The sequence below is a fragment of the Aulonocara sp. 'chitande type north' Nkhata Bay genome, linkage group LG6, assembly GCF_057382095.1.
Source record: "Aulonocara sp. 'chitande type north' Nkhata Bay isolate Kocher_YH1m ecotype deep benthic linkage group LG6, A_spYH_male_GT1.1, whole genome shotgun sequence".
Lineage (NCBI taxonomy): Eukaryota > Metazoa > Chordata > Actinopteri > Cichliformes > Cichlidae > Aulonocara > Aulonocara sp. 'chitande type north' Nkhata Bay.
Genome location: NC_141349.1, coordinates 32098498 through 32120772, shown reverse-complemented (window position 1 = coordinate 32120772; position 22275 = coordinate 32098498). Strand labels below are relative to the sequence as shown.

Below are 22275 nucleotides of genomic sequence, written 5' to 3'. Positions count from 1 at the left end.
GTGTTACTATCTTAGAAATTATTCACAAGAACATAGACTTCATGAATAATAAAGCACAACTAAAATATTAACAAGGGAAACTTGTTAAGTGGACCAATGTACCAGTCTCCCTGTCTGACACACACACCCATACAAATCCATGCTCACAAAATTATTTAGACTACTTACTTTAGGTCCTGGGAAGGTTCTGCTCTTACATGTGACGTCTCTACAGAATGACTGAACACTACTCCTTCATTTCCTGCCGAGAGAATGAGAACGAATTACAAAAAGGAAAGCAACCACTGAACTCTTGAGTTATAAACTTAGCAGACATTTCAAATGCACGCCAGGGTGCTGAGGTATTCTGTGTCAGAAACACAATTTCCTTCAAAAACAAGGTACCACTGGGTTGTCACTGTTAAGAAGTATGTGTCCTTTGTGCTGAAAATCAGAGTTGATTTAATGTTTAAAACACTTTAACCACAGGCATCATATTTCTCTCTTATTAACAAAGCAATTTAAAGTATTTAATTATATCTCAACCATCTTTTTTCTCTGTTTTCAGTATTTTTCTGTTCCTGCATGTTAATAACAATAATAACCATATGGCATTACTTTCCTCCAAAATCAAAATTTCCTGATGCAAAATACATTCAAGCATGCAACTGATGTGCATGCTTTTTCCTTGTAAGAAAAGTCTGGCTCTGATATAATGCAATGTTTAACCCCCCGTGTGCAGTAGCCACCTTTGCAGCTGTGAACAGATGCTCATTTTTGGCTCTTGCTGAGACCACAGACAGCATGTTGGAATATCAGCACTGCTGCGGATTTAATACTGCATGAGGCTATCTTTCCCATTGGCAGGCACACAGATAAGAAACTGCATAGTCTGAGCTGTTTGATACTGAAGCAGCATATGCCAAGTTTAATTCTAGAAGATTCAAGGAGGTCCCGTAGGTAGGATGAGAACCTACATCTCCAAAAAGCTGCAACTGAACCCCCACAGGAGCTAAACTTGGAAGTTATTGTGTACTGTTGTATTTTTCAGTTAAATCTCACTTTCTGTGGTTCATTCCAGGGAACACTGAACTATGCCTATGAACTGCCAAGTAAATGAAACAACAGGTAAAATGGCAGATAAGGGCAAACCTTGCTTTGTGTTCTCCTGTTTGACTGTCTGCCTCTATGATGTTCATAACTTAGTCAACCATGCCACAGCTTCTGGCTGATATTACTTTTCCATATTATTGCTACTCTGTCTTTTCTACTATTGTTCTGCTCTCATGAAAACTTTATGAGCTTGTTTGATGACACTTGTTCTTGAACACAACAATCCTTGAACTATTTTTAAAGCGGATAAACTGAAATCAACTTTTCATACTGGGTTTACAGTTTCAGACGCGTCAACTGAGGATAAGCTCGGTATCACTCCAAACTTGCTTTGGCTGATTCATTATCTATTTACACCTTGTTACTGCAAAGGGCAGCGATATGTGGAAATATGATCTATCTTCATTAGAAAAATACATCAATCTATAAATCTAAAATTTAAACAGTAGCACAGCATAACCCGGCAGACCTCAGTGCCTGAGCTGAATGAATGATGTGCCCATATTTGTATTCTTTTTGCTATCTACGCTCTTTTCGTTCACCTCCTTCAAACAGCAAATGACAGCAACAGTGACCTATAGACCTCGATCTCCTCACCCTCCCCTTGTTCTTCTGCACCCTTATTCCTTCAGAGTGCCTCTAATGAACAAATTACCCAGGTTAGTGTGTGTACGTGTGCTAAGGTGTGCGTAGTTTGTTTGAATTTGTGGTTTCGTAGCAATATACACTCAAAAACTTTTGGGTGTACATGTTGTATTACATACAAATTTTAAGTGTACAGGTGAACAGACATGAGCGGACTCATAATCTTCTGTCAGCTTCCATTTGATTTTCTCACTTCCAATGATCGAGAGAACACAAATGAATAAATGAGAAAAAGACAAATAGATGATGCAGAGTGAGAGTATTTTCCCCTCTCACTTTTTCCATTTTTTAATTTGAGCTAACTACTTTCCCCCCAGTGATGCTTACATGCCATGTCACATATTTCTCATCCATCTGCCTCGTTACCCCTTCTGTCCGTGTCATTATTTTAATTATATATATATATATATATATATATATATATATATTTTTTTTTTTTTTTTAACTGTATGGCACTGGCCTCTTTCTCAACTCTGCTAAAGCTGCTCTGCTTGCTGACCCGTAACTTGTTTGGCTGCACTCATCAACAGCACTCTGTTTAACTGCTTATTCTGTGTCTGTATGTGTGTATATTCCTGTACCCTTGTTACTCAACATGAATAAGTTTGAATTCGCTGTCCACTACTGAAAATAAGCATGAAAAAAATAAAAGAAATAAGTTCCTTATGAATTCAGCCACATGTATTCATTCAAATTGTACACTTTACCTTTAGTATGTTATAGAAGGTGGGGAGAAGGTGCAGCGATGTCAATGTCTGTTTTATGCTTTTGTGTAACCCTACCTGTGACTTTGAGTTTCTCAGTACCGATGGTGATCTCTTCTTCATCTGCAGAGAACAGAACTCTCTCTCCATCAGCATTCCTCACCTCAAACCTCTGACACTGAGCCTCCACCATTTCTGAACCTGAGACAGTGGGAAAAACAGAATGTGTCATAAAAGCACATAAACCTTAGCATCTGGTATTGTTCTGCATATATCTAAAGCACCTGATAGAACCGTTAGTTTAGCTTGAGCAGCCAAAGTGATTTGAGCTTTAAACCAGAAAATCTCCAAGTTTTGTCTTGCGAATAGCAAGTCTATGTTCCCGATTGTGACTCAAGAGTTGGGAGTTCGCCTTGTAATCGGAAGGTTGCTGGTTCGAGGCCCGGCTTGCACAGTCTCGGTCGTTGTGTCCTTGGGCAAGACACTTCACCCGTTGCCTACTGGTGGTGGTCAGAGGGCCCGGTGGCACCAGTGTCCGGCAGCCTTGCCTTTGTCAGTGCGCCCCAGGGTGGCTGTGGCTACAATGTAGCTTGCCATCACCAGTGTGTGAATGGGTGGATGACTGGTTGTGTAAAGTGCTTTGGGGTCCTTAGGGACTAGAAAAGTGCTATACAAATATAGGCCATTTACAACGCTTTTCTACAATATGAATAGCCACATCTTGATTAGAGGTCTTCTTGTGCATAAGAGAGAAAGGATTTAAATTCTCTTTTCACATTGGGAAAGGAGCGACGGTGAAAACTCAGTGGAGTGAAATCTGGGGAGCGAAAATAAGACAAACTGCAGCAGGCTTGGAATGTTAAATGCAATGTCAGTGCAGGCTAGTGGGTAGTGGGTAGGAGGGACATTATGCTTGGGAACGGTGCAACGAAACCGTGACTAGTGTGAGTACAGCCTAATCCAATCCAGGCTGCTATGTTTTCACAGCAGAGACCTGTATTACTAGCTCACCTCCACCTTGATTAAGCACATCTGTGTGTGTGTGTTTGTGTGGGTAGGGGATCGGAACAGTGAACATGTGCTGTGAGACTCACAAGAAGAAAACTCTGGTGTGTCCCATTTCACTGTAGGCATGTTATGCATTAAAGTTTCAAGTGAGTCGTTGAAGAGTGACCTCTCCTTCCTTTTTTTCTGTTTCCCTGTGTGTTTGCTGCTTTCTTCTTCAGGTGCCGTGGTGTTAAAGCAGAATTTAGTTTTCTCAAGGCTGAAGTGCTCTGCCAGCCCAATCCATGGGTTGGCTTGGAAAGGATTTCCATGAAGTGACACTTCAAATCTGTAAACACTTTACTCCCCTCTGTAGTTTACTGACTGTAAACTACAGACTTTAAGACTGTACAGCGTACCAAAATAATGACGACACTATTCACCTGAGAGCATAGTCAGATTCATTTCACTAATTTTATGCACAAAAATGAACTTAAAGCTAAAATTGGGACTAAAGTTAAACACTTCTTATTTCTCTTCATATTCAATATAGAAGTTATATGAAATGTGAGTCGAGACATACACGTGACTCTTTGCTCAGTCTAGCTTCAGTTTACCGTCTTAATAACTACCTCTAATATTTCATCAGTGTCCAAAATGTGTGTACCCATGCGCGATTTTCTGTATAGATGCACATATTCTCCACTCCTATTTATCCTTTTAGGACCCAGCTGTGAAGTGGCATGCATGTTTCCATTTATATAGACTTTGAATCATTTAAAAGCATTTACTCATCAATGTGCTGACTTGATGTAATGTAACAAAGAAGGTGGGCTGCATATACTATGCTGCCCGGATAAAGATGATTTCTAATCTTGGACCTTAGTGGTAACATTTCACAATTAAAAAAAAAAGGCAGTGTTCCTAATAATGAGGAAACAACAGCATAAATAAATAAATAAAAGCTACTTAAAAAGTTGATTAAGTAGTGGCTTTTTAATAGAAATGTAAAACGTTGACAATTAATTACTAGGTAATTATTCAGGTGATTTTGTGATTTGGCCTGTGATTGGATGGCTTTCCATCCTTGCTGAATCTATAAAGAGGTCTCTCTCCATTTCATTCTATCCCTTTTCTTCACTCTCTAGGCTGCCCGGCTATTTTGTGTCAATTAGAAAGTCAGAGTGCCTTGTCAGTCATAATCAAACGTTATTAGCACCTATCAATCTGGGATTAAGCTCTATTTCTCGTCTCATTCTGACTGCCTTTATCCTGTCCAGCTCTATCTCCTTAAACCCTCTCACTCCTCCAGTGACTGTGTGAAAAAGCAATTGAGATTTGTGTTGTCAAAAGCTCACGCTAAAGTGAGGTGTGTATGAGTGTGTTACAAATATATGCAAAGACGTAGCAGATAGAAGGGAAGTTGGCAGTTAGAGGTGGGAGACGTATGCTGAGAGAGGAATCAAAGGAAGAAAAAGGAGGGTTTATGTTTGAGACGGAAAGATGAATAGAAAATGAAGTTTAAATTGGAGATGTGCTGTGCTAGTTGCTGTCTCAGGCATCTAGCTAGTTCTCTTTGGCTCTTCAGCTCTTGCTCTATAATACATCTTGTAGTGCAGATTTCCAGTATGGGCGCAGGTCAGCATATTTCCAGAGATTTGTGTTTTATTCACAGAAATTGCTCTTCTTGTCTTCTCAGTATAGGGGTGAATAAAGGATTCTAAAATTGCAGGAGATGGAAAAGTTTAGTGGCCAAACTTAGTGAAAAGGAAATAAAAGGAACCTGCTGATGCTCCTGACAGACTTTAGTAGTGCAGTGGCACCAGCAAAGACAATATCGAGCTATAATTGAAGTTACATAAAGTCTATTTACAGGTGAAAACAGCAATTGACAAATAGCCAGTGTTACAGTTTCATTCAAGATCTCAAAAAGGCAGTTTGCATGGAAGAGGAAATTCAGGAAATTGGACTTTGCATGAAAACTGTGGTTGTGATAAACTGCTGTATATATATGACTGCATCAAAGTACGAAACATTTTCGGACAGTGTTGAGATGACAGGATTGCAGAGTTTGCCGGAAGAGTTGTGTTTAAGTGAAACAATAAATGCACCCAATGACATTAATGCTCACTTCAAAACTAATAGGAAATGGAAAAAAATATGTATAGTCAACTTAAAGCTCTGAGGCAACAACATGATGAGACAAAGTAACCAGAGGTTATTAAATTCAAATGATCGCTTAGAGGACTGACAGAGATTGGCAGGTATAGCTTGCAGAAACACCTCTCCTGAGTTGATGTATTTTATGCAAATGAAAAGTGATGTGGTGTACACTGTTCCAAAAAATAGTAATGTAAAATTATTTTACTGTGTATTTTACAGATGTGTACTGTTTTTCTAGAATATCATTACATTTACATAAGTGGACTGTGATCTGACACGTCAAATGTAAAATAACATAACATCACTGTAAATGTAATACTTACGTTTAACTGTTATCTTGAATGTTGTGTTTACGCCGTGGTGCAGCGTCACTGACAGTTGTTGTTTTGTAGAGAGAGTGCTGTACCATGAGTGACTTCTGTTGTGCTGTTGTTGAACCTTGAGGCATATTGTTGCACTGGCAAGTGTTTTATTAAGGAGCTCCCCCTACCAGCTTGGGGTTAAATAACAAGCTCAATCTCTCTCTGTGAGCTTCTATGTTAAGATTTCTCTGCATGCCACAGTGTAAAACATTGCACGGACACGCTGTGCTAATTATGTATTTTGAAAAAGAAATGTAGAGGTAGGAATTGCAATTAATATAAATAACATGACGCTAAGCATCGGCCAATGAATGTGAACTAACAACAAGGTCGCGGGTAACGCTGCGACCGTAGGAAAAAACCCCTAATATGAAGGTATTTTACTGTGCATTTTACAGTGATGTTCTGTTCTTCTAGAATATCATTAAAGTTATGTAAATAGACTTTGACTTCACATTTTGAATGTAAATTAACGTTAAATCACTGTAATGTAATAAAACATAATTGTCATGATTATTAAATGTATCTGTCTGTACATATGCATATTTAGATTGTTAAAATACATTCACAAATGTATCATGATTTCACAAATATCTGTCCGTTATTTGAAAGTTTGAACTGTTGAATTCAAATGTAATGCTATGGAAAAGTATATAACATGAGCCCTATAAGCTTGTGTTACATCACATAAGTATTATTATCATTGCTACTTCGGCCGTTCGTGGCTCAAGAGTTGGCAGTTCGCCTTGTGATCAGAAGATTGCCGGTTCGCGCCCCGGCTCGGACACTCTCCGTCGTTGTGTCTGTGGTCAAGACTCTTCACCTACCGCCTACTAGTGATAGCCAAAGGGGCCGATGGTGCGATATGGCTCCCTCGCCTCTGTCAGTCTGTCCCAGGGCATGCAATCAATTATTATTTAAACCAACTGTTAACGGTGTATTTCTGTACATTTACGTATTATGATTCATATTTCCACATTCAGTGACCTTGTTTATAGGTAATTTCATTGTTTGATCGCGTAAAAATGTTCCTAATTTAATGTCTAAAAGCACTTGGAAAAGGCAGAATCCCATGTCAAATTAGCGCAACAAACTCTATTTTCATTACTGAAAATAACCATATTTTTATGGGACAGTTATTTTCTGTTATTTTACGGTCTTTTTTTTGGCGCCCCAGCTGCCGGAATATTACCGTTTATTAAGATGGTTTTTTTTCCTATTTATAGATGGTTTCATTGTTTAATCACATTAACATGTTCCTGATTTAATGTTTAGCAGCACTTGAAAAAGGCGAGATCCCCTGTCAAATTAGCGCAACTAATTGTATTTTCATTACTGGAAATAACCGTATTTTTATGGGACAGTTATTTTCTGTTATTTCACGGTCGTATTTTGGCGCCCCAGCTGCCGGAATATTACCGTTGTTTTAGGATTTTTTTTAACAGTGTAGCTAAATAATATGGCAGATGTATTGTGTGTTCAGGGTAACTTTTTTCTGCTGCAAAATGTAGTGATTATGGCTTTAATAGATGTGATAGTCGATAACACTAGACTGTGAAATGAAAGAAAAGTAGTCTCTTTTAAAATGCATTGTTAGTGGCTGTTAGGACTAACATAAAAAGCATAAAAAAGCACAGTATGCATCTCCTTCATTTCTAATAATTTCTAAACACTTTGAAATGACATGAGCTTTTTGCATTAACCTGCTAGGGTATAACCCAATGGTGTTATTTTAGGTTCCTTTCATGTTGTGCTTGTTTTTTCAAACATGTTTCTAAGCCTTTGGGTAACAAACAAAATTATCAAGTGAAGAAATATTTAGTTACAAACAACCTAGGGAGTACTTTTATAACTAGCTGATATTTGTTCATCTTGTTAGTGATCCCCAGTTAGAAAATGTTAAATCTGTGTAAATGAAGTGCATTTGAACAATTAATTTGCTCCTGCAAATGTCTCTCCCACTGATAACACTAAAGTAATTCTGCTGTCACCAATAACAGCACGACTCCTCGTTAGGCAGACATATTAATTGATGCACTGATTTAAATAATCACTTCCTGACAGAATCTCCTCTGTTGTCACAAGTGCCTCCCTCAGCAGGATCCTTCAGCAATAATAATGCTTTAAGAATACCTCACTGATGAAAAGAGGTGCTACAGATGAAATAATGGGGAAAAAAGCAGCAGCGCGTGTGTGATGAGTGTGCTCCTGAGTCATATCTGACTTGTGAAAAGACATTAATGTTAAGAAGCATGGTGAATGATTACGCCACAGACTGCTGTGTGTTACGTATACAGCATCAAAGAAGAAATAACAAATAATAACAAGAATTAAAAAATGAAGAGAAAATAGAGAATATTGGTATTTAGCAGCCAAAAAGGTGATTCAAAAACATTGTACCGAGCAAGGGGATAATTAAGATAGTTCTGTTATTCTATTATTTATGTTATTATGATTTTGGTCAACCTACTCCCACAGACATGAAAAAAACAAAACCTTAAGGCGGCAGTGGCTACTAGATGGTTTAAGTCTGAAACTGATGTGAATCATATGCTATGACCTTTGCAGTCAACATCTCTTAACCCAACTGAACACCTATGGGAGATTTTGAGCATGCAAATGTCATTTGATTCAAATCCCCACTACCTACCAGGAATATGACTCCGCTGCACTATAGCTCATTCTTATTGTCACATAGATATTTCCATTTTTTTTTCACTATAACTGTCAGTTCAGTGTCTGTCTTTGAAGTCCCGGTTTGTGTTTAAAAAAAAAAAACTTTAATAAATGTTCCACGTAGTAAAATTTTGAATTCCCAATTTGTATTCAGCTATTAATGAATGGGGCACATTAAAGAGGTACCTGTGTAACTTTTTTACTACTGCACATAATAGCATTGAGGCCATAATAAAGTTATATGGATTTGCTCTCCTGGATTTTTAATTCAAGCCTTTAAATTAGAGCTTCTAGCAATGAAGTGATATGGTGCAAGAAGAAACTGTAAAAGGCCCGAGGCATAGGTACAAAGAAGAGTATGGCATAGCCAAGCAAACACTGCATGCATGGTTAATTTTCCCAAGCAGGTCAAGATGAATGTTTAATTAAAATCTCTTTTAATGCACTTTTTCATCATGCCATCCTTCCTCCACATCTTTCTTTACTTTGTCCTTCACTGATATTATTCACAATGTAGAATGACTTGAGTCAGATAAGCAGCTTTCTTCCTACAGTCCAGGCCATACTGATTTGACTTTGTGCCTATGTAAATACCAATGACATTTTCAGCCAAGAAATCCATCTAAACTTAGATTGTTTTTGTCTTATGGCTTTATAGAGAAAGGTGACAATGGTTAAATCTCTACAGTTTTCCTAAGGTCAAGATTCTGTGAGTAAAAATAAGGTTATATGAGACAAAGTTATATAACTCATACTCAAATGTCTTTTTACTGCTTAAATGTGGGCTTTGGTTTTGATATTTCTCTGCTCACTTTCAATGCCTGGCTGGTTCTAGCTAATGGCTATATCACTTTTCACCTTTTACGAATCAGAGTACAGCCTAGGAGCTTCAGGCAGGTCCTGTTCTACAGCTACACAGGTTAGACTAAAAGGTTAGAGGAATTTCAGGCATTTTCAGGCATTAGCGGGAAGATCTACTAAAACTGAGGCCACGCTACTTGGCCCAGAAAGATTTGTCTAGTAACATAAGGTACAAGACAAGGGCATTATTGTTTTACCTCCCACACACCTCCTTTATTTAATTGAAATTCAACCATTAAATGTCTATGTGCATATCTAATAATTTATTAACAGGCATCCAAATAATAGAGTGACACAAACAGACAAGGAAAAAAACAGAAAAACAAAAAATAAAAATAAAAACCACCGCTATATCTATTACATGTGACACAAAAGTTTAGTTGTAGACACCAAAGAACATGTCAAATTATTCTTCTATCTATAGCAGTGAATAGAAATGTATATGAAAAGCATTCAGTGTTTTCCTTTATCACATTTTGTCATGTTACAACCTAACAAAGTGAAAAAGGTTTGCTTGAAATTCTTGCAAAATTATTAAAATTGAAAAACAAAAGCATAACACGTAGATGAGTAGCTGTTGCCATGACACTCAAAACTGAGCTCAAATGCATGCTATTTCCACTGATCTTCTGTCAGATGCTTCCACAACTTCATTGGAGTCCACCTGAGGAAAATTAATTTAATGTGATTCGACATGATTTGGTCACAAGGTCACATAGTTGACTTGTCAACTATGGGCATGTCAGAGCGCAAATCAAGTCATGAAGTGCGAGGAATTGTCTGTAGAACTCTGATATAGGACCGTAGTGAGGCACATATTGTGAGAAGGATCCAGAAAAATGTCTACAGCATTCAAGGTCAGAAAGACCTAGTGGTCAGTAAATGGAAAAAGTTTGGAGCCACTAGGACTCATCCTAGAACTGGGGTCCCATAGTCAGAGAAGTGACCAAGTACCCAATGGTTATTGGTTCCTCTGACAGACCTCCAGTGCTTGCTCTGTGGAGAGAGGAGAACCATTTCTGCAGCACTCCAGCAATCAGGCCTCATCAATCAGTGGCCAGACAGAACCCAGTCCTCAGTAAAGGCATATGAGAGCCCACCTAGAATTCGACACCTGAAAAACTCTCAAACCATGAATAAAATTCTCTGATCTGATTAAAGACAGGACTCTTTGGCCTGAATGCCAAGTGTTATGTCTGGATGAAACCAGGCACAGCTCGTCACCTGGCCATTATAATTTCCTAGTGTGCAGAATGGTGGTGGCAGCATCATGCTGTGAGGATGCTTTTCAATAGCAGGAACTAGGAGACTAGTCAGGGTCGAGGGAAAGATGAATGCAGCAATATACAGAGAGAACACTGACGATAGCCTGTTCCCGAGTACTCTGGTCCTCAGATTGGGGTGAAGGTTCGCCTTCCAACAGGACAATGATGCTAAGCACAGAGCAAAGATAACAAAAGAGTTTCTTTGAGAAGACTCTGTGAATGCCCTTGAGTGGCCCAGCAGAAGCCCAGACTTAAACCTGATCGAACAACTCTGGAAACATCTGAAAATGACTGTGTATCAGCATCCCCTATCCAACCTGATGGAGCTTGATATGTTCTGCAATGAAGAATGGGAAAAACAGCTATGCAAATATTGTAGCATCAGACTCAAAAAGACTTTAAGCTATAATTCCTGCCAAAGGTGCTTCAAAGAGCAAAAACTGACTACGAATACTTATTAATCTTTTAATGTATTAAAAATATAAACATTTTTTATACATATTCAAGAACCTTAAGCACTTTTTTATTATGGGGTATTGTGTGCAGAATTTTGAGGAGAAAAATGAATTTCATCCATTTTGGAATCAGGCTGTAACATGACAAAATGTGGAACAAGTGAAGCTTTGTGAATAGTTTCCGGCTACACTGTATGTCAGGCAAATAAGTTTGACAGAATTTCACTCATTAACTGTTCTAATTAGTTATTCAGACATGGTACAACTTATCAGTGGATTAAGATGAGCATTCTGTTGAGTGAGTCAGGCTGATATGCCTGTCAGCTCCCCTCCTGTCTGGAATGTCAAATTTAATGAATATTCAAAAGCCCAGTGGGTCCTTTTGTGAGTATTGCGAAGGGAACTGCTCCTATGGGGTAATTTTGCATTTTGCATTAAGCAACACACAATCCATGTCTTAAAATATTTAGTCAAATCTTGAGCTAAATGTTTCTTCGTTTTCGAACGCGATGTGAGAAGGGTGCATTTAGCTCCATGCTTGCAGGTGAAACTACATTGCTCCCACCAAGAAAATATGTTTCTATTCATCACTTCTTGCCATCTGTTAACTAAAAACATAGGCTTTAACTTTTTAATGATAGCAATAACAAATAAAAGCTCTTGAAAAGAATATCTTCAATATTACTGCATCTTACTGAGTTACTGAAAAACATCTTGCACTACTAAAGTACTTGTTGGATTAAAGTCATTTATAAATGCTGGTACTTGTTATGCTTCTCTCTGGGACCCATTTTATACACAAGCGATCACTTGATGAACCATAATCTAGCACCTTCATAGTGTCTTTGTTGCCATTTTTTGTCATTTAAGTCCAATCAGCTTCAATTTTACTGCTCTTCAGCTGTGAATCACATTGAACAGGCTTTATCAACATTTTCTCTTTCAGTGAATGACACTTCAAAATGCTAGTATACAGCTACTTTGTATTCCCATAATATACAGAATGAAAGTTGACCTTACTTTTATCTGACAGTTTTGCTGCTATGAGTGACAACTGCAATTGTTAAGTGAAGTTATGCTTGGACATATGAGCTAGGATTTGCCAAAAAAGTCCTAAGACACACATGACAATGTTGTGGATTATTATTATTACCCATGTGTTACGCGCTGCATGTCACGTATACTTGAGTATCAGTAAAACAGAAAGAAAATTGACTTGGCTGTGACAAAGTAGCCAAATACTTACTGCTTAAGGGCTATAATTTAGCTACGCATGATGGCTACAATATGGCCACTAGTAATGTTGGCAAGCAGTCATTTCAACAAATTTCACAATATGATTTATTGCAAGAAGTAAATATTTCAGAGACACACACTACATATTTTCTTTGAAATATTTAAAAAATGCTTCTAATCTAATTAAAGTATAGAAAATAATATATAAATAAATGAATAAATATTTGATTAATAAGAAATTTAAAAATATTAACTGATCTTTCATGCTTGCTAATGACTGTTTTTTGTTTTTAAATATTAACTATCCATAGAGCAAATATGAATGAACATAGAAGCTATCAGGAGTTTTTCTTTTAGTTTCATAATTTAAATATGTTATTTTCATTAAATTGGTGACAACTATGCATAAAAAACAATCTGGGGATAAAACATACAGAAAACATTTTTTCTTTCGACTGCCAGTACAGAAACTTTGCTCTTCTTGCCTTTTCAGTGGCAAAGCTTTAGATGACCTTCTTATTAAAGTCAGGGATGTCTCTGACGAGTTTCTACTCCATGGGGAGCACAGCCAGAGCATTAAGACGATCCTGTGTCATGGTGTTTCTCAGGAAAGTCTTGATCCTTTTCAAAAGCAGAAAAGTACCTCTTGGATTCAGTTATTGTCAGGAGTGTGGTGAGGAGAATCTTGAGAAAACTGAATGTGTATGTGAAAGTGCTCTGTAGGCTGTTCTTGATGAAAAAAAAAAAAACACTGATACCAGGCACAGCAGCACTATGTTTTGAAAGCAGCTCTTCATGCTGAATGCAGAAGAAGCGTTCCATGGCATGCTTCAAGATTGCATCACACGCCTATCAAAAATACATGACAAGATTAAATATGCATTAAATCTTTTTAGATGTAAGAAATTCTACCTGAACACGTGCCCATGTCCATGTGAAGTATATGAGTCATAATGTTTAAGCACTATTATTCACACACTTTACAGTATGTTTACTTTTTAGTGGTTTTGTTTTTAACTTAATTCAATATTGGTCATTAATGAATCATTGTCTACATAGTCATTTTATTACATTAATCATTTTTTCATATTAAATATTATGACATATTTTATACAGAATATATATCCGATGTATGAAGATGACAAAATAATCTTACTAATAATAATAATTGATGATTTAAAAAAAAAATCTGCATCACAACTCTAAAGCCAGTCTCTGCTGTTGTACTAGTCCCAACAAATAACCTCAATTTAAGTTGTTATCAGATATTCATTCTTGTTTATTTTATATAATATAAGTAACATAAATTTTGTGTATGTTCTGAATTACAAAATTGATCCTGAATCTTCCATCCATCTTCTACTGCTTATCCAATGCTTCAAAGAATATAGATATCAATAGGCTGAATAGTTTCAGTGGTCAAATAGTTCCAATGGTCTTTATTGTCCCCAATGGGAAATTAATTTGCAGTATGTCCACACATTAAACAATAAACACACACACACACACACACACACACTCACACACACACACACACACAAAATGTAGTATATTATATGTTGCATGCTCTTGAAGAAGAATGACAGGAAAAAGTGAAATTCTCATGTTCAAGGATCCTCACAAAGCCTCCAACCTTTCAGAAAACCAAGGTTATGAAAATGTTATAAAAAATGGGTTTTTGCTTGCAAGTTACGATGAATTGGGCAAGCCAACAACTTTATCATGTTTTATAGGAGACAGTAGCTTTCATTCAATATTATAATATAGTATTTACTTTAGACCTTTGGTTTTGAGTTTTTGTGGAGCTCATAAATTGCTCCTGTAATCAACATGCTGTCCAACAGCTCAATCTAGAGTTTCAATGACTGCGGGTTGGGTCTTGTAGAAGTAGGATTCTTGTTTGCTATTGTTATGTGGTTAATGTAATCTCTTTTTAGTTTATCTGAGGCTCGGGGTGATAAAATAATTCACCTTTTAGTATAAAATTTAAGCACACTGATTGGCTAGGTTTGGATTTCTCTAGACACCAGTGCTGAATTTCGGCTAGTCTGAGAAGACATACACTATATTGCTAAAAGTATTTATTCCCAAGTTAGTGTTCAAGTTACAGGTGTATAAGATTAACCACCTAGGCATGCAGTCTGCTTGCATTTGTGAAATAATGGGTCACTCTTGGGGTCTCATTGGATTCCAACATAGTGCCGTGATAGGATGCTACCTGTGCAACAAATACAGTTGTGAAATTTCCTTGATACTAAATATTCCACAGTCAGGATAGCCCCTTCCTGTTCCAACATGACTGCCCCCAGTGCACAACGTACAGTCCATGAAGACATGGATGAGCAAGTCTGGTGTGAACTCAACCTGACAGAACACCTTTAAGATGAATTAGAGCAGTAACTTCGAGACAGGCCTTCTCCCCCGGGTCTGCCTGCACAAATGCACTTCTGAAAGAATGGTCAAAGCTTCCCATAAACACACTCCTAAACCTTGTGGCCTTCCACAAGAGTTGAAGTTGTCACAGATTCAAAGGGTGGACTGACAGCATATTAAGCCTTTTGGATTAAGAATGGGATGTCCCTCACAGCCGAATACTTTTGGCCATATATGTTAGATAACATAAGCCTACCTGCAAATTACTTGAAACCCAATATAGCAGCTAGTGAGAAGACAAAATGTACCTTGCTTGCTTGTTCTCTGTCACTAGCAACATACTGACTAGAGCACTATTAGGTTTTGTTTTGGAGTCCTTGTGTGTTTCAATATGTATTATGCCAGTAGTTTAGTAGTGATTAGTGGGCTCCATTCCTAAAGAAATGTGATTCATTTTGTCTTTTGTGGAAGGCCTGTTGTTCTTCCCATCTGATGTTTGTTATATGTAAGAAACGTCATAAGGAATCAGGAATGTAAATGGACTACTCTCCCGGAGTACTCAAAGCACTGTGTACAACATGCCACATTCACACCCATTCTCACAAGACTCTAAACTGAGTGCTTTTCTAACGACATTCACACTCCAATGGACGCATCGGAGAGCAACTTGGGGTTGGTATCTTGTCCCAGGATACTTGGCATGCAGACTGGAGAAGCCAGCGATTGAACCACCAACCTTCCAATTAGTAGGTGACCTGCTCTACCTCCTGAGCTACAGCCACCCAATGTGTGTGTATGGGAATCTGGGTATTTTGTACAGAAGCACAAATCTGTCGCAAACCAATGTAAAACCGATCCATGTGTCTTTCCTTTATTACCTCAAGTTAGACTGCAAAAATGATCGTTTCCTAATACCTGCTTTCACATTAGGGTAGTGTTGCAAATTTTAATGCATATGCAGGCTTTGGTTAGCATACACAAAAATAAAGAAATAAGTAAAAATAAAAATGTTTCTTTTGACTTGAAAGTCAACCACAATAATTTTGAGATATACAAAGTAATATGTGACAGTGTTTGTGGAGTGAGAGAATAAAAGTGGCAGAGCAGGGGGGGAAATAGAAAGCAGCTGCATTATTTCGGCCCTTTGAAAGTAAACAGCATGCAACATGACCATGATGCAACAGCAGGAAACAAGAGGGTCACCATATCATTTGAAGTGTTTCTACCAAAGACAAAGACAGGCCCTCTGGTGCGCCACAGCTCACCTTAAATCTCTTCGAGGTATTTTTTCGATGTTTTGTAACAAACAGACACAGATAAATCCGGAAAGAAAACATACAGAGGGTACTAGGGAGAATGGGAGGAACTGCACTGCAAAGCAGTTTTTAATTCAACTTCTGAATTTGCTACAGGTGGGAGGATAAGATTCATGCACGGAGGGACACAAATTATTTATTTAGAGTTGATTATAGTCATTAATATAGTAAGAGAGGAGAGAAAGCGACAGAGGGAGAGACAAATGAGTGCCATTTGTTATCTACATTAATCAACACGATCTCTGGTGTCAAGGCTGTGGGATGGAGGGAAGATGAAGTGGTAGAAGTGCTGATGAAAAGACATGCAAAGGTTGTGCCACACAGCTATACATATTTCTTTATAATTTAAAGCTTCAAACACAACCAAACAGCTACTGCCAGGCTTAACACAATTAGTGATGTTAGTAGCTTGGGGCAGGCTATGCGTGAAAACAGAAGTTATTATTCAGTAAACAAAATATATAGAGTATACATTCCTCTACACTTTATATTCAGCAAAAGATCAACTGAGGATTTATGTTTAAGGTAAATGTGATGTAATCAGTTCTTGTATTTTAAAAAAAAAATTCCATGATTTTACTCTTTTCCTTGTCTTGGTTGGGTGCTACTCTCTTTAAAAAATATGTTTACCGTAAAAGCATCACACTGAGCAGTGCATGGCTTCACACAGCCTACTTTTGAAGACTTATGTGTAACTTAAATATAATCTATAAAGTATGTGTTCATGACTTAGGCATCAAACACATATCAAGGTAAATATAGCATGAATGTGAAGTTGATATATGATTCTCGTGGTCACAGACAGATTCACATTGACACAGCTAGTGTAAAGAATTTCAAACTGACGGCTAATCCAATGTAAACAGAGACAAGATTTTACAATGAAGTGTGGGCCCTTGATTTGTTTTGGGGTTTTTTTGCAAACTAAAAGTTTTATTGATATTATATTTCACACACCAGCTAAAATTAGAACAATTAATTTTAAGCAAGATGATGGCATATTTACTTATTAAACACATATTAATGTCATAGTTCCTAAATACCAGCTCTCTTAGAAATGATTTTATACAGATGGAAAATGGTGTGCTAAGAAAAAGTGAATGAAGAAATATTTATAGCTTATAAAATATAACACATATAAAGTTTTAATTATTTCCCAAAGAGACACTTTTTTCATCTGGTTCATGCCACCAAGCAGCTTTTTGTGGATATTTTATTGCCCACAAATAACAAATGTGTATTGTTTATAGCTCCATCCACTGCATAAACAATGAAATAATCTTGTAGCTTTTATAATGTTCTCTTCAAGGCATAGTTTACCAGGGAAAATATTCTCCAGTACCCATAATGTTGTAGCTACACAACATGGACAAAATAAAAAAAATGTGTGCCATATAATATAATGCATCCCAATAAAACAACACTATACGCTATTACATGAGACAATTTTTTTCTCTCTCTCTTTTTCAGAAAGAGTCTTAGAGTGGTGACTATATGCCCGTCGGCAGTTAGTCAGATGCGAGTCTGGGTTTTGTAGAAATCTTTTTATTTTTCTGTTATTTTTTGAAATGTCTACCATACCCGAGTAAACAAACCCACAAAGTATGTCATTTAGCCATGGATAAAATCTATTTTGTAATAATCACCACTCCTAAGATAACTGACTGGCATTATAAGTTTTTTCATTTAGCGCAAATATTTATGTGGGTCTTGACTGCTGCATATGTGGATAACAGTTTAAATTGTTTTGATTACTAATTGCCTTTATTAAATCCCAAAATTGTCACTAACTTATTATAATAAAAAAATCATAAGCTATTCAAGATGTCTTTATTGAAATTGGAAAATATTATTAAATCCTGCAGTGCTGGAAGCAAGGAGAGAACGCTGATCTTTATAATACAACATAGCTGTTATTTTATTATTGTGTCCAACCACCAACAGCATGAAGGCCGCAATTCAGTGGTGCAGAAGAATGACTTGATATGCTCCATTAAATCCATTCCTCGGGGCATGCCTACACATATGGGCAAGTTACGAAAACAATATTTGCCATTTTGAAACCCAAACTGTATGCAGACAATTACACTTTGTGCAATTAAAGTGCAATCAAAAGGATAAATGACAACAATGCCAGTAAATCCATGCCTTTATTGAGTCCTTGATGGTCCCTTAAGTGTATTACAGTTTGTTAATGTGCTGCTCTATGTATTTTTAATTGCCTCATTATAGCCATTGATTTGATCTTCGAGCTGCAGCAAAATGAGGAAGACGTGCTGTCTGAACTTTGCTGGTAGGGTGAGGGGAAAGTCATATGTAGAAACAGACTATTTGGTATCTTTGTATTTCTCATCCAGCCAAGCCAGGAAGATCTCTCTTTAGCCGATAATATGATCCCTGCTTAATATGATTGTTATGTACGTCATTTGTTTCTCAGAGGGGGATTTGAAAAGATGTAGATTCATAATTAGACTGTGTGTAATGGAACAATTGAATTTTATGCAAGGCTTTGCAAGTTCTCATTCCGCACACTAATCAGAAACCAATTTTAGCTGGCATTCAACTGTTTAACTACCATGGAAACACCATGTTACTGAAAAGAATGAAAGCTTTTTTTTTTAAGTTTAACAGCTATATAATTTGTAAGGCCAATAATGCAGAGCTAAGTGCAATAACTCATAAAAATAATCTTACTTTCTACAACAAAATTCCCACCAATTTTACTACAAGTTGTTAATTATCATTAATATTCTGTATGGCCTTTGCCTTTTAGCCCTCTAATTTTACTGCTTTGATAAGCCGCTTTTTGAGCTACTTCAGCCAAATGCCAGAGTGATTCTGCTAAGATAAAAGGGAACATAATTAGTATAAGAAGGTAAAGATAATGAAGTGATAAATGCAAGTCTGAGTTTAGATGAAGGTCAGTTGGGAAATCATTGGTTTAATATGAGATGGAGGTCCATGCATGTCTAAAACGTGAAAGGTAAAAATAACACAAGAAAAAGGAAGGAGAACGGCAAAAGAAAGAGGCATGTGTGTGTGAATTAACGGATGTAAAGGGAGGTGGAAAGAAAGAAATTTGATATTGAAAGTTTTTTATTAAAAAAAACAGACATGTAAGCAACTTTTCACCTGCAGAACATTTTTTAATGTGCTCTTTCTAAATCACAGATTATTCTTCACCCAAGACTAACTGTGACTGAATAAGAATATTAGCAATAGCAAGAGCAGCAAGAATATTAGCTGTAATACAGAGAGCGAGAGAGAGCTACAGACAAATGCAACCACATTGGTAATGAGCGCTATCAGTACCTTTGCATCAAACAGCACAACACGTGTAGGAAAATGAAAAGTCAATAGCCAGAACCTAAATGTACACCCACATAAGTTGTAATGAATGCCAGCTTTCCCAATGGACAGATGCACAGGTAAATTAAATGGAAAATGTGCTGTGAACAATAATTGAGCTGACCAGTTAATGGAGATGTCAATATTATAGATGCAGTGTTTTATTTGTGTTTAAGATTTAGGTCACAGACATTTAAGAGCATTGCATAATATTTCAGAGAAAGTTGTACATTTTAATTGTTGTACACTTCAACAAAAACACACTTCCCAGCTTGCATGAGTTTAGAATAACTTTTACTTGTTTCCTTTGGTTCAGGTGCCTGCAGTGTGCAACTTGGCTGCACTCTGCAGGCTGCGTACCAAATGACACACACTTCATAAACAAGTGTGTGTCATTTGGTGTGTGTCATTTCAAAATTCATACAATTTTGAAAGTTGTATGAATCATAAAATGTCCTCTATACTACAGTATACTCCTCTGTACTACACAGAGGAAAGAAGCTCCTACGTCCTCTGTACTACATCTTATCAAACTCCCACGGGCAATACTATGCCCACTTACACGACTTGGAGAATATGCAACAGGTAGTTGCATATTAACAAATATGCATTAACAAATTACACTACATTGTTTTTTTTCGCAAATTCCCAACATGAATGTGTTCTTTACATTCAATGTAGTGCATTGGTCTAACATATTCATTATTCATCTGTGTCCCTGTGTTTATAGAAATTCTGGCCATTTTTGCTAATTGGAAATACAAAAACACAACCACATTAGTATAACGTGGGTGCATTCTGCAGACCCCTCCTCTCCTTCCCGCACATCCCACTCAAAGAAAGCCTAAGCTGCCCCAAGTGCCTGTGTGAGCTTCACTCATGCAGGCAATAATTAAAATTAGTTTACTGTCTGTCAGACTGCAAATGGCCAAGATAATAATAGCAGTAATAAGCCCAGACAATAAAAATAATAAGACTGGGAGGTGGGATGTCCATTAATGTGTATTAACATGCCTTACAATTCTATGGGTCCCACACTACCACCACTACAGGGTAATTAAAGGATACAATGTATAACAATGTAAGAATAAGCTCTTCTTTTTTTCCAATCAACCAACTACGACCACTTTCTCTGTACTGATTATAAGGTGCTATTTTATATAAGTAATGTACACATTCTCAACTTAACTCAACCACTCACAATGCAATAGGAAATAGTCTTTCATGCTGCACAACTGCTTCCACAATGCTGTTTAGACACCACTCCACAGCCTGTAATGTTGGAACATGATCACCTAGGTGGGTGAAAGGGTATGGCTTCAAAACTCCAAGTTCACTCATCATCTTTATGGTTGGCCATTGAGAAGACAGAGATGACAGGTTCTCACTCACATTAACGAGCTGACAGCAACACAGCGGATGAGAGGGGATGGAGGGATGAAAGAAAGAGAGCAATAAAACAGAGACGAAAAGCCCAAGGCCAACAAATGTACTCAGATCTTCTCAATCAAAAGATGATGCTTCAGGAGGTTGCAAGCTAAAGGTAGAAGAAGGGCTGTGTGTTTTGTACGGTATTTCTCATTTAAAATACGACTAATTACATAATATGAGCCCTACCTGAATAAATAATATTTGTTTTAACATCACAACACATTTTTTTTTCACCTAGAGCTAATATATGACTTTAATCCCAGTCTTGCTATCCATTCATTTTTAAATATTTGGAGCTTAGTTCTTGTTTTTTTCTTATTCTTCTGTGCAGATTTAACAATCCAGTATATAATGAGGTGTCAGTGTACCTGTGTCTGGATATTAATGCACTACTCCAAACATTTGTGGCCATTTTACCTTTCCATACCACTAACCATGATGATCTTGTACCTCTTGTACAAGCTAAAGCAAGCTGTTCCTCTGGTGAGTTTTAGTGATGAATACTAATAAGGAGGTTGCTGAAGTGGAACTTTTCTGCTTCAGATTTGGCAAGTTTCTGGTGAGTGGAAATAACTGCCTTACTTTAAGAACTGCTGAGAAGCTGTATGAAGAGAGTGAAAAGAAAATGAGGTTAGAGAGGATGGATGTTTGTATTTGTGTGTTTTGTGATAATTCTGGTGATGAGTCAACACAGAAGCAGCAGCAGGATGAGACCAAACGGTTGTGCTGCTAGATAGAAGAAGCTCCTCAAGAAGATTCATTCCCTCCCCTCTTATGTTATTAGTCAGTCTGTGAGAACTTCAAAATGTGATCATATCTGTGGGGGTTTTTTTTGTTATGTGGTTACTGCTAGATCTCCTACTGGCATGTGCCCTGTGTTTAAGGATTCGAAGCTCTAAGCTAGGGGTGTGGAACTTCAGGCCTCGAGTGCTGGTGTCCTGCAGGTTTTAGATCTCACCCTGGGACAACACACCTGAATCAAATGGTATAAATAGTTCATTACCAGGCCTCTGGAGAAATTCAAAACATGTTGAGGAGGTCATTTAGCCATTTAAATCAGCTGTGTTGGATCAAGCATGGAAGCATGGAGTTCGACACCTGTGCTCACCACAGTACTTTTCTATGCTGTGGTGTGCTGGGGGAGCAGCACAGCAAAGAAGGACTCATCCAGGCTGGAGAAACTGATCAGGAGGGCTAGCTCTGTGGTCGGCATGAAGCTGGACACTCTGGTGACAGTGGCAGAGAAAAGGACATTAAAGAAACTGATGGACATTATGGACAATGCCAGGCATCCTCTGCACACGGCCATAAACAATCAGAAGAGTCTGTTCAGTGACAGGTTGCTTCTCCCCAAGACAAGAACT

The 22275-nt window shown here is 37.5% G+C and overlaps 1 protein-coding gene across 2 annotated transcripts in view; it reads right to left on the bottom strand.

The window, feature by feature from the left end:
• The window catches only part of LOC147328148 (zeta-sarcoglycan-like), a 393854-nt gene that overhangs the window by 67264 nt on the left and 304315 nt on the right, over positions 1-22275 (bottom strand). For both annotated transcript variants that reach the window (XM_086296321.1, XM_086296320.1), the window contains 2 exons: positions 2520-2642; positions 169-241 (listed from right to left, as the gene is read on the bottom strand). In XM_086296321.1, the coding sequence (XP_086152447.1) occupies positions 169-241; positions 2520-2642 (196 nt within the window). The remainder of the gene's footprint in view (positions 1-168; positions 242-2519; positions 2643-22275) is intronic.